The following is a 13,845-nucleotide window of genomic DNA, read 5'->3' on the forward strand; positions in this document are numbered from 1 at the left end:
TGTGTCCAACTATTATAACCTTATATACGCCTTCCTCATATGTCTTTGTTATGTAGCATTTTGTATCCAAGCCTGTCACGCATGCACGCCTTAACTAAACTGTATATTGTTATGTAAGAGTCATTACACTCCTTTTATGGGCAAGAGTAGAAGTGGGCGGAGAATGTCAGTATATAAGGAGGGGGCACAAGTCACCTCTTTGGGATTGTTGAGAGGTTATGCTATTGCACACATGTTCATGCTTATATATAATAAATAGACTAAACTTTACTCACACAAACTGATTAAATTTATGCCTGCCTGGGTGGCTTAGACAGGACCATTCAACCAGAACTGGTCTGACTCTGGATAGAACTGCCTGAGAGATACCTAAGGAAGGCTAGGGGTTGGGCTACGCTACGACTGGACCTGATCGGAGATGCAATAGCATAAGAGGTCAGGCCCTAGAGCGAGCTAGTCCGGGACCTAGACTAGCCAATGATAGGGACTCGGAGAGCAGGCTGGATTGGGGTTCCGAGTGAGCCTGATGTTGGGCAACAGCCACGGACTGATCTGACCACCAAGTGTGACAGGCAGGCCCGGCAAAGGGGAGGCCCAGAGTTCAGGCTGCACCTGCCTGTTAGTACAGTAAAGCTGGCTCAGCTACCGGGGCCAGGCCTTTACAATATTTTGTTAACATGTTACGCTCATTCACCAGTCGTTAAGTTTCATCAATCCTGAGCCACTGCAGATTCGCAGAAATGCAAAAATGGCACCCAAAGGGCTCAATCTACTATAGCTTTTTTAGACATTCAAATAATTTTGATCGCTATTCATAGTAACAGTTTTTCATATATTTTTAATATCTTTGCAGACCCTGATGTGTTAGCGTATCCTTGTCGGCCACTTTGTATCCTCTTATTCTCACACCTTGGACAGTATGTTGCTGATAAGATGTGCGCTGGTCTGTTGGATAAACCTGTTTGGGGTGAATCAGAATCGTGCATAAGCGAAGCTTTCTTAATGCCCCTCATCTCTAGCACAGGTAAGACAAATACTAATTATTAGAAATAGACAAGGATGTTACTGGTGTGAAGGTATTGACAGAAATGTTGCATTTTGCGCTGAACCGTAAATTATTTAGTTTAAATTAAGCTAATACTACTGATGGCATGTAGCTTTGCAAAAGCCGTTTGGGCACTATGTAATATTCCGAACTAGCATTTCATTAATCTCCATGTGATTTTTTAAAGAGTGAGACAGTATATAATTGCTCAGAAATGGGTTTGCCTCCAGTGCTGTGAAGAAAATTTAACCCTTTAGCGACCGCGAGGTTACGATGGAAAAACCACTAGCGTACCAGGCAATAACTTGCGCGATTTGAGCTTTCGACACGACCGCACAGAAACTGCAGTAACTTACATCAAGATTGTGGCAGTTCCTTGCATTGACATGCATAGGAAAGCTGTGAAATTTCTCTACAAGCTGGTGCTTCTTCTATGTAGATAGCTTTCAAATATTTACCAACAAAAGTCTCAATTTGTTGAAACGATGAATTTTTTGTTTTTGTATGACATTTTCAATTGTATTTTTCTAATTGATAAAGGCAATTGACAGTGTTGTATAAATAATTCTTGCATAGATTCATATCTTCATAACAATTTGCAAAAAGAACTGGTCGTCAAAGAGCATTGAAAGTGTAGTTATGAGCTCCGTTACAATGCAGGAGCGCCTTTCAAAATTTTCAGCGCGTGACCCTAACAACCTGCGAAAAATGGAGGTTTGACATGGCCGACTAAAATTGGCTATAACTCGCATGCAAATTGGCATGGAGCTATAAATGAATATGCATTTGAAAGCTTAGAAATTTCTCAACAGACAGCCATTTGTTCCCTGCAAATTGACTGTGAACACTAGTCAAAATTCTGATTTAACAAAGTTGTCACCTTTCTATCATGAAATATCGATTACAAATAAATTTTTAAAAGCAATATCTGCCAAAACTGGTTTATGATAAGCATCTGCACGGTGTCATACATGTATGTTTACAAGAGTTTGCAAAAAATTGGGTTATCCAAGCGCATCAAAAGTTGAGTTAGGTGCTTCTGTGCATTGCGGGAGCAGACCTTCAAAATGCTCATGACGCCATGGCGATAAGCAGTGCAACTGTTACCCGACATGGCTTCTCAAACTCTGCTATAACTCTCGTGCAAATTGGCATAAGACTGCAAATGAATATGCATCTGAAAGCTGAGATATTTTCCTTCAAGCAGCTTGCCAAGACTGCAACTCGAGATCAATATATTCACAGATATGATTTTTTACTGGCAGATTTATGTGCATTTCTTGAAATTTTAAGTAACAATTTTGAATATAAACTCATTGCACGGATTCAGGTGTGCTGCAGCTAAGATCCATGTGTGCTGCAGCAAAGATTAACTGGTTGTGCACAAGAATAATTGAGTAGTGAGCCTGTATTCACACATTTTGTGAAGCAGCAAAAGACAGGAAGCAACATTTATTATGAGCAGATACAGCAAATGATGGAGAAATAATTCTGCTAGATGGCAAAACAATATGAGAACTGAACTCTTTTAATTAGGTGGGTGATAAGGGCAATGGGCAACAAATACAACATATCAATACACAACAAATACAATAGATAATGACATTTCTGCGAACGTATGTACAAAAGCTAGCAATACAAAGCAAGGAAGCATTTGCAGAAACTAAATAAAATACAATTTGTAAATAAATGTATTTTGCATGGTAGGGATCAAATTATGACTCGCATAGAGATATTCCACAAGAGAATCTGCTGCCGGTACCTTCAGCTTGCTCTTGCTCATCACCCATGTATACAGACAACTTGTGCACATAGCCAGAGACAGCATCGGAGAGCAAATAACTTTATTCCAAATATGTTAGATAGATGGAATACACTGTCTGAAGTTGAGCCGTCCTTTCCATGCCAGCAAGCTTTCATCTATAGATATAAATTTACCAGGCAGCAAAACAAAATATAACCGGTCGCATATCATGGCAAAAACATTTTCCAACTTGAACAATTTATTGCCAGCAGGGTCTTCAAAATTGTCAGTACAAGGTAAACTTGCTTCTATTTTTTTCTGCTTTCAATTTTATGAAAAATCAGCGTAGATAATGAAGGATTGTGGACCAGTAAGACAACAGAGTAGGCTTTTTGAGAATACCTATATGTAAAACTAAACCAATAACTCGCCATACATATTTATCATCAACAGGCTCCGAAGCATCGCAATGTTTTTGAAAGCCATATTTATTCGTTTCGTTAAACATTACATTTATAATGACCAATGTTATAACAAGTTTCAAATAATCAAAAATACTTACCTGTTTAAGAATTCGAACTTATCTCCTGCCAAGCTGTCATCAAAATGTAATTATTTTGGTTTTAAATCAGCTACTCTTTGATATCCGTCATTATTCCCTGTTTCAACGCCGGTCTTTTCAATCCCACTTTCGCAATCCAATTCACTCTGTTGACCTTCTTTTTCACTTCCATCGTCTTCCCTAGATTTTTCTGACCTGAAATCCTCTTCTCAACTTCTGAACCAGTCGATGTCTTCCTCTAAATGATTTTTTTTAGCAGAGCTCAAATATTTGCGTCTGTCTTTGTTGATCAGCTTTCCATAAAGAAAATATCAAATCTTTACAACGTGTTCTTTTTGCACATGCGCATAAGAGATTATTTATAGCCTCAAAACAGTAGGAAAAAACCTATTGAAATTGCTCAAAATATTAATTTTAAATTTTAACGCTATTTTTAAAATAAATAAAACGCTTTAAGAAAGGTCTATCGAAAACGAAAAAATGTCGGGTTTTTCGGTTTTGGTACGCTGAGACATTGCTCGTAAACCGACAAAGGTTGGTTTTGGATCGCAAAGGGTTAAGCTATAGACCAAAATGGTGATACCACAAAACAGCAGCTTCACGAGCTAAAGTGATTACAAATTTCCTGGCAAGCAAACATAAAAACATGTCTATTGTGGCTTTTGTCAGAAACTAATTAAAATGCTGGATTCAGATACGTGTGGGTCATTTGTTGGGCAAGTAGATGTCTTATGTGTGGGTCATTTGTTGGGCAAGTAGATGTCTTTTATTTAATCCTCTCGTAAACATTCTCTACATATAATGAAACATTCTCTGAGAACAATGCATGTGCTCATTGGCATCTACAAGTCTTTTTTGTAGCCTGATAATCAAGATACTAATGTACATATAATAATTTAGTATCTTTAATATTATTGATAACAGGTTTAACTAGCATGAAAGTTGTTGCTCAAGTACTGTTATAGTTTCCCAGCCATGCTTCAACATCTTTTTTCCCACCATAGCCTTTGCATAATTGCTTCTTGGTAAGAAATCAACATGAGTTCACAATTGACTTGCTGAGCCGCAAAATTACCTTTGTGTAAATTGTAATTAGGTCATTTAGACTATTGCATAATCGTTCATGCGACAACTTTCTAGTAAAGAAAAAATGATTTCCATGACAAGAAAGTTGGAGATCATAACTAAATAGGAAGAAGGCGCCCGTATTGTTAACATTGTAAAGGAATATGGTCGCAACCAATCAACAATTGCAATGATTATTAAAACAAGAAATCCATTTACTCAAGCGCAAGGAGGAGCTCATGACTGACGACTGGAAGGAGTTCGAGGCCATGCACTGGATCAGCATTCAAGATGAGCAACTATTTAGTGGTGGCCAGAAAATAGAAAAAACAGAAAAGCCTACATCGGCAGAAAAAGTTCAAGTGTTTAATTTACGGGTGTGGACTTCTACATAAAAACAATACTGTACAATGCATGTATAATGTATATCATTATCTTCTTTGTGTGGTGAGTTTTTCATGTTTCAGTCATTTCATTTTGTTTTATTATCTTGTTTACTCATGTTTTTGCAAACGGTCTTGTTTTCTACTACGTAAATACGTATCATCATATGTATGTAACTCTTGTATAACTATAACTACCCAAGATAGTTGAAGCATCCACATTAATTTCTAGAACTTGTTTAAGCCCTTTCCTCTAGGGTATAAATACGTACAAACTTTGTACGTATGGTTACATTGATTTTTGTGCACATTTCATACAAGAAAAACTATTGAAGCACCTTCTCTGAATCCTTCTACAAGCTTTAGCTAGCTAGCAGTTTTCTGCATTGACCCAGCATTTTTTTATTTTAAACCAGAAGAAAAATTGGACAGGACTAGACAACCTTCTTTAGCCTGCTAAAAATTCTTTTTTTTTTTACGTGTTAAATTAATCTTCAAGTGTACAGCAACATAATTAGCATTGATACGTTTTTGCCTCCTCTCTGCTTCATTCGCTACAATATACCAGCTAAAGTCACATTACTCTAAAGGTATGGACGTCCTGTATAGTAAATAAAATTTCATTTTTCTTTTTGGTAGTCATTAAATGGTCAAGTGTGTGAGAGGCCGCTTTCGATAACTGCATCGCTCGGCCTTATCGAATTCTGGTTAAAAAAGGTTTCAACCAGACACGCTAAATTTTATAATAAAAGTTAAGACCGAAACTTATGAAGGATAAAATTTTGTGATAACAGTTGAAATTCATTAAAATACTTCAAAATACATACTAAAACTTAGTTTTAATGGTGAGTTTGGCAAGCTAAACTTATTTGAAGTGAATTATTATTGACTTATTGAAATTATTCACTTAATTATTCACTCGTAATTATTCACTTATTGAAGTGAGTTATTTGTACCTCTTGAAGGTAAGAACTTGTTACCGTACGATCTGCATTTGATACACAGATTACAATTTTACAGTAGGCCATTGCAGATTATAATCACTAGGTGCACTTAATACAATGCAGCTACTGTAGGTAACTATAGTTACTAAAGTTAACATACTATTTTGGACGATTTTTACCTTCTTTTTTTTTCATTGTACAATTACAATGGTTTCTATACCCGGACATACGATTTTTTCGCCATATGATGCCAGCCTTGGAAAGGATTAACATCATATCTCGAGGGTGCACTGTACTAGTGACATACCTGAGGATACTAGTACACTGTACTAGTCTACATTTTGTTGTTCTACAACCCTTGTCTCAGCACTCAGTGATATACTTTAGCTATCATAAGCCTTTTATGATATGCTGTAATTATAATTGGTTTATGTAAATGTTGAGATATGCAAGTGATATGGATGTTACATTTTGTATTGCGATGACTTAGAACAAACTATCAAATCTAGTCATCATTCTAACCTGGTACTCCTACTAAATACTTGCAGTAAATCCATTCCTGGTAGGTTATATTTGTGCTGCACACTGGATTCTTGAGTTGTGCAAGGGAATTTCTGCCCATTTCTCTTGAATATTCATCAATAAGACAAGCAAACTTAAAGGTTGACATGCAATAAAATTCACATTACAGTTATTTGGTATCAAAAGATTCACCATGTCTTACTCTTTTGTGTTGTAAGTGCCAAATATATAATGGAAAAATGATTACAAGCTAGTGCTGGGCACTAGCTAGATAATGCCGAAACAAAACTGTAAAGTAGTGAGCATCTATATTTGATACGGGGTCTTCGGTGAAACCCGAAGTGTTTGTCATAAACTAGTGCTACGATAAATTTTATATTGAGCTTTTTATTGGCCTTTTAATTTACGTGAGAACATCATGTGACAAGACGATAAAAAAACTGTAATGAATACGTCAGAGAAATAAAGAGATTCCAATCTACGGCGGCTTTTCGTTTTTGAGCTTTTAAAAGCTTGTAATCACTTTTCCACATATTAGGCACCTACAACACAGCAGAGGTGAATCTTTTGATACCAAATAACTGTAATGTGAATTTTTTTGCAAGTCAACCTTTAATGACTCATCAAAAGTCATCAAAAACCAACGCAATTCAAGCCTTTACCTGATTTAGATGCAACTATACTACTAATAGATGATCCGTTTGAATCAATATGAATTTGTGGTTGAAATCTGAATACCCTAGGACACTTATATTTCACTAGTATTTAGTTTCGTGAGTAGGACACAGAGTAAAATTTCGCTGCAACTTAATTTCGGGGCTCTGATGAGTGCGAAAATATAGTGGTGTGAAAATAAATGCAGTGGAAAAAAACATTACATTCCTCAGGTCCAGTTCACTAATAAGAAAAAAATTCAATTTGAAAATAGTTCGTATTTGTAAACCACAGGTTGAAATGTGTGGGTGAGATCGACAGTTCAATTTGATCACTTGCTGCCATTTGTTTCTTAGACTATCAATGACGTCTAGGTCCCTCCCGCCGTGACTTTCACACTCGAATCCCAAGAAGAAAATAGATAGGTAACAACCAACTTCACAACCAAAACTGTATAACCCTTACGCCGTCATAAACGCATTTATGCGTTTTCTAGGAGCCACTGACATAAACGCAGTTTCTGACTTTCTCAGCAATTGTCTGGTAACCTGATTTTATTATTTGTTGACCACATAACCCACGGTCTTTAAGTGTTTTATGAAATTGACTGTGTTGTCCGAAGATTTCTCTATAAAATCAGCCTAAAACAACGAAGCAATTTTAAACTTTTGTTTGAGAATTTCTAATCTAAAAACGAACATTTTTCTGTGAGTTCATTAACTACCCCGCGCGAATCATAAAACAGGTAATTAGTTGTTGATGACATAACAGACAATTTAGATTTTCGTGATTATACAGATAATTAAAGTAGAACTTGAAAAATACTGTATACATATCATGAAGCAATATCGGCAATTTCGGTAAAATGGCTGGCACTAGGCCGGTAACGAATTTGTACATGATTGGCAGTGAAAGAGATAATGTGGTTGGACCTGATGAGGGTTGATATTGTTTTTGGATAGTAATAAAATTCATCACTGCAATAATTATTCTTCAATTTTACGACTTCACCTACCAGACTTTCATCCTCATCAGTTACAAATTCGGTGACTAAACTGATATTGCTTTGCCATGCTGCTCAGTTGGTGTATTAGCTATAATGAGTTTACCAGAAATTTCCCATTTATCCTAACCACAGACGAAAGTTGCCTGCATTTCTAATATGACGATTTTATTGTGGATATCAACGAACAAAGCTATTTAACTTCGCGTTTTCGCTCATTCGTTATGATAGTTTAGTTTCGCTCATTAAATCTTCGCGAGAGGATTACACCGCGAAAACGCGAAAGTTAGATGCCGCGAATACATAAGTGTCCTAGGGTATATTGGATTTCAAATAGCGTATTTGTGTTGCTCAGAACTTTGACATGCTGTAGGGGCAACAGCAACTTCAACAAAGGCTACATCTCAGCGGTGTACTACCATGAGGCCGTATTTGACCATCAGACATCTGATAGCAAATGTTCATGCAGTCGGAACAGGAGTTTCTATTCCATTAATGATATTCCTTTTGGCGATGTTGTCACATTTTGCTTACCAAAGGGAGGTATGTACTAGGAGTTTTGCCAATAAATAGCCTTTGCGATTGGATTAAAGAGTTACTGTTTTAGTTTGCTGTTTGAGTGCCAAACCTTATCTTAACCCATTCACTGTCATCATGTACAAATTTAGCTTTCAGCCTACTGTCAGCCATTTTACTGAAAATTGCCAATTTGGGTGCATGAAATGTATACAATTTTTTTCAATTTTAAACCTTATCTAGAACATTTCGGTAGATATTTTGTTGCCACCATGTTAACAAACATAGCTATGCAGAAAATTCAATGTATTTACACTATGCATTTGTGAAAATCTGTGAAGCTATGATCGCTACTATATTCCTCACTTTTACAAAACTATTACTTTCACCACCATCAGTGTCAGTGCTGTCACTTGCGTTTTCTGAGTATTGAATTAATTTTGATTCTGAATTGGCTATAATGTCATCAACAAAGGCTATTCTATTTCTAACACGGGAGGTGCTTGCGGAAGCCATATTACAACTAAAAAGTTTGATTGTCACAAAAAAATGTTTGTTTTTGACTTGGAATTTTTTGATCAAAATTTACAATTTGCTTCACGAATACAAACAAATTTTTTTTTAATTTGTTCGGACAACACCCTTAATGCCTTGGAAATACTAATGATCGTTGGTTATGTAGTTACAAATCATTAGTATTCAGTTACTAATGTTACCACAGTAAATTTAGCAAAAATGCGTCTTCGGCAGTTGATCATAGAATTTGCATGAACTCATGGCAGTGAAAGCGTTAAAGTATTACACAGTTTGTATGCACTATAAACCAGTCAAGGTCTTCCAACTCGGTAGAAACTTTAGGAGCTCATTCAGCACCATGAGCTTCTAAATTGAATAGCGAACAAATTGAAAAGCTTTAATATTTATAATCTACGTTGTAACATTTTGTATGTCCTGTCTAAGTTACCGTGATGAAGTTCGAGAGTGCAACAGCTTAAAAAGTTATTTCACTCTTATCAAAAATATAAAACTGGTGCTTTAACACAGAAGTGCTGCTTACCTTACAGGGTTGTTTGAAAGCAGTAGGTCCACACAGCTTTTATAAACAGGTAATGAAGCAACTTGACGTCAATCAAGAGTAATTTATTTGTTAAACAGTTTATAATAGTTTTGGTACACTCGCTCATGAGGAGTAACGCAAGATGAGGAATACCAAGTCGGGTCTTCGTAATTACCGTAAAAACTCTATTCCAGCGTAGTGGAGCTGTATTTTTCAATCTTTCCCTTATAGTGGCATTCAAATTGAAGGTGGCGCTTTATTTTTGACTAGCTGGTAAGAATTCTGGGATGATATATTCATCGAAGAAGCAGTTATTTGCCCAACGACTGCGGGAACGGTTTTTATCGCTGTAGAATATCACTTTATTCCAAGCCATAGAGATAAACACCTACTTTTAGTATTTTCTAGGTGTCGTTATTATCATCATCGGCAAAATATTCTTATTAACGACTTTTATAAAGGTTTGCAAAAGGTCAAGTTTCACCAAACATCTGCTTGGCAATGGCCCATCAATGGAAACCTTTGGATGAACTTAAAATAAAATCGGCAAAATTGATCTTTGTTGAAACGCTCAAAAGAAAAAGATGTCATTTTTTCTGAGCCTTTTAACTGCAGTCAAGTTTAGACTATTTTAATCTGAAAACGTCCTGGCAGTCACATCACCTAAAACAAACCTCAAATAATAAAAAAATATTTATACTTTCCGATATAAAATTTTAAAACTTCACATGAGAGGCCCAGTTGAGGCCCTACATGAGTGAAACTTGTTGGGGGGCGTACACCGCCCCCTGCAAACCCCCAGATGTTCATAACTAGTCGCCTAACATTTGCCGCCCCAACTTGCAACCAGGGAATACAAGCCCGCTTCTCAGGCACACCATCACTAGAGTACGACAGCAACAAAAAATTCATTGGTAATAATGTAATCTAGTCATTATTGGTAGCAATTGGCGGAGAATTTTCTACTGGTCACTTTTTATTATTAGCAATAAATATAAATCTCAGTCTTTGTCTGTTGTTCGTCTGTCCAGTTATATAACGATATAACGATAGCAACTAAAAATTACCTCAATACTACTTTTGAAGTTTTGACATTAAAATCACAAGTCTACTAACAAGCGCGTGTAACCGCAAAGCTAAGCCGTTTTTATCATATTTTTTTATCATATATTGTATATTTTTTTACGTTTGCACACGCTAAATTTGCACTTTTTGTTATATAGTGTGTCCTTGAGTTACGATGACCCTGTTATACAGTTTTTTTGCCTTGCGGTGTGAAACACCAGGTTTTTTCGCCTTTGCATTATGACATTTTTTCGCCGTACTGTATCAGCAAAAATTTAATTTGTATTTCAAATTTGGTATTCGATATGCTGAATACGTCAAAATAACGAAGATGCCAATATGCTATTAGCCGAAATCCTTCCCACAACGCATGAAAGAGATACAATGCTCGCTCCCTCCCAGCTCAGCATTACTCATTATTAGTTATAATGTGTGTGTGTGTGTATTTTATTTTATCAATTAGTAGAAATATAACATTAAGCAAAATGAAGATATAGTTATAATATTGGTCAAGTTAAACAAAATAAATGAAAGCCCACAGGAATTGACAAACTCAAAGAACAGGTCTGAATTAATCTAGGCTTTACAGATGGTTTTTAACATTAACTCTAAAACTATTAAATACAGAGGTTTTGCGTAAGTTTATTGGAAGACTTCCATTGTGGTGGTATTCTGTATTCGATTGTTTTTTTACCTGAAGCAGTATAAAATAATGGTAAAGGTAGATTGGTTTCTAAAAATCTGGTGTTATAGTGTGAATCTTTCTTTGTTTTGCCATCATCCTAATAGAATTTTGAATGAGCTATCGAGAGAATTTTATACCAGTGAAGTTTACCAACATGCAACACAGACAGCTGAACAAACAGAGACCGAGATGAAGTCAGTGGTGGTTTAGTCAATATTATGCGCATTAGTGAAAACGAAATCGGAAACAGACTAGTCATAAAATTTAAGCCGATGACAAAATTGAAGTGTTGAAATACTTGAAAGCAAAGAAATCAATTATTCTATTATTGAACAGTGACAACGGCGATATTTTTATCACTCATTGAAACTTTTTTAAATGTATGCTCTGTGTAGCTATAATGCTAACAAATTGCTATATAAATGAAATCATAATTTGTACTCAGTCTAATCTCAACTACTACTGTTTTTCAAACACCAGAAGGACTCAGTATTTCAAACCTTTGAAATAACCACATTATAAACTTCAAGTTATTGAGAAACATAACATCAAGTTTAGTAAAATACATACTAAAACTTAGCTCTAAGTATGTGTTTAATAAGATAAATTCACTCAAGTTAAGTTCCACATTTATGTTAAATGTCTGTCTCGAAGGTACAAACTCCCTATGATATGTACTGCACATAGTACATCGTAATGTTACATTTTATTGCAGATCATAACCACTAAGTACGTTGAAATTACTGTAGGTAACTACAGTTACTAAGGTTAACATATTTTTAATTCTCAAATGTGCCGTTTTAATTTCAAATGTACCGTTACACACATATTTCCGGTTTTGGTAAATCTGTAAAACGATAACTGCTTTTCACATGGGCGATTGCATTTCCTGGAGTTGGAATTGCTTCTACATTCTCTCTCCGTTTGGTCAGACAAAGTATCAGACAATGAAAGTAAGATATCTCATTTCTACATTTGTACCAATATCGAGAGGTGCCAGTATCGTTCATCATAGCTTTAAATACAACAAGCTTCTGCTTTAATAGTAACCTTTCTTATGCACACATGAACTCAGTGTTTATTTTTTCTCTTAATTTTGTTGAGCTGCCCAAAAACTTTTTTCCTGATATAAAGGAAAGTTAGAATGGTAAATTTTGTATACGTTAAACAAAGAATAAGCTTTTGTGCAAAGATTTTTTATTACCGTTCCATCAAAACTATGAATACAAGCTTTTGCTTCAACAGTAACTTTTTTATACACACTTCCATGTGCTCATTGTTTATTTTTTCCTAATATATTTGAATTGAACAAAAACACTTTTCTCATGTTGTGAAGTTTAGAAGTTAGAATGGTGAATGTTGTATAGTTTAAATAAGAAATAAGTTTTCTGCGTAGACTTTTTATTACCCTGGCAACGCCAGGCATTCTTCTAGTTGGGTCATAAAGATCAAACGTAATGAATGCCAAAGTCTATGTCTAGTAGAGGTGGTGTTCCATTAAAGGGTAGCGCTGTATTTTTCAATCCTTATACCCTAACCCTAAAGGTAAGGCCACACGAGACAAAATTCTCACGAAATCGGCGAAATTTGGACGAAACGATTCGTACGGATTGACATTTGGACGAATTCGTCCATCGTTGGTTGCGCACGATAAACGAATCCTGAATTGGACGAAACGTCCGAAATTCCTACGTAACGTTGTTTGATTGGTCGATTGAAAAGGTTAGTTGAATGTTGAAGGTCGTTTTCTTTGGCGCGTATCCAGAGTGAGAGATTTTATCTGTTTTGAAGAGAGAGTTGATTTTACGTTGAAATGGAAGACAACCATCTGGAACTTTTTATAGACTTGGTTAGAGAGAGAAAAGTAATATGAAGCAAACGAGAGAACGGCTATAAGGACTCAAGAGGGGTGAAACTGAACAATTTCAAGGACATCGTCAGTGAATTGGAGAGGGCGTTTCTAAACTCCAAAGTGAAGTTTACTGGTATGTTTATTTATTTCTAGTAGTAGGTAGTTGGTGGTTGCTAGCTAGTAGTGTGGTAGCTAGCTAGTAGTGTGGTAGCTAGTACTACTGATATCATTTGGTTTTTGGGTCATGCTTGTTTTGGACTGATTTTTTTATCTGAGAGAGAGTGAGTAGATCATCTCAACAATTGTATCAGTCAATTAATTACGTCAGTCTCAGTCATGTTGTCTTGTTCCACATATTCTACTGCTGCTACTCTCTACATGTACACATAAAGTTAATTAAGATTGTTGTTTGTTTGCAGTCGATATGGTGATGAAGAAATGGACCAACCTTAGGGACTTTTTTAACAGCAACAGAAGGGCGTATGATGCAGCTTGTGCAAGTGGGGCAGCAGCAGTCCAAAAGCCGCAGTGGAAGTGGTGGCCACTATTTAAATGGCTACTCACAGCTCATCGAGAGCAGGCGTAAGTTGGCTTTTAAGATGTTTTTGCACACAAATTCTGATTTGTTGGAATAATAACTGGTTAGTTACTAGTAATTTATTCTACTAGACTTCATAGCTGTGGTGGTGGCATTGGCGGTTTTTACCAGAAAATTGAAAACAAATATCTATGTATGTGTGTGGAACAG

The 13,845-nt window shown here is 36.0% G+C and overlaps 1 protein-coding gene across 2 annotated transcripts in view; it reads left to right on the forward strand.

Annotated features, from left to right (window-relative positions):
- The window catches only part of LOC137391461 (uncharacterized), a 65,669-nt gene that overhangs the window by 15,747 nt on the left and 36,077 nt on the right, over nt 1-13,845 (forward strand). For both annotated transcript variants that reach the window (XM_068077942.1, XM_068077943.1), the window contains exons 2-3: nt 854-1,024; nt 8,296-8,465. In XM_068077942.1, the coding sequence (XP_067934043.1) occupies nt 854-1,024; nt 8,296-8,465 (341 nt within the window). The remainder of the gene's footprint in view (nt 1-853; nt 1,025-8,295; nt 8,466-13,845) is intronic.

Source organism: Watersipora subatra, chromosome 3 (assembly GCF_963576615.1).
Source record: "Watersipora subatra chromosome 3, tzWatSuba1.1, whole genome shotgun sequence".
NCBI classification, from domain to species: Eukaryota; Metazoa; Bryozoa; class Gymnolaemata; order Cheilostomatida; family Watersiporidae; genus Watersipora; species Watersipora subatra.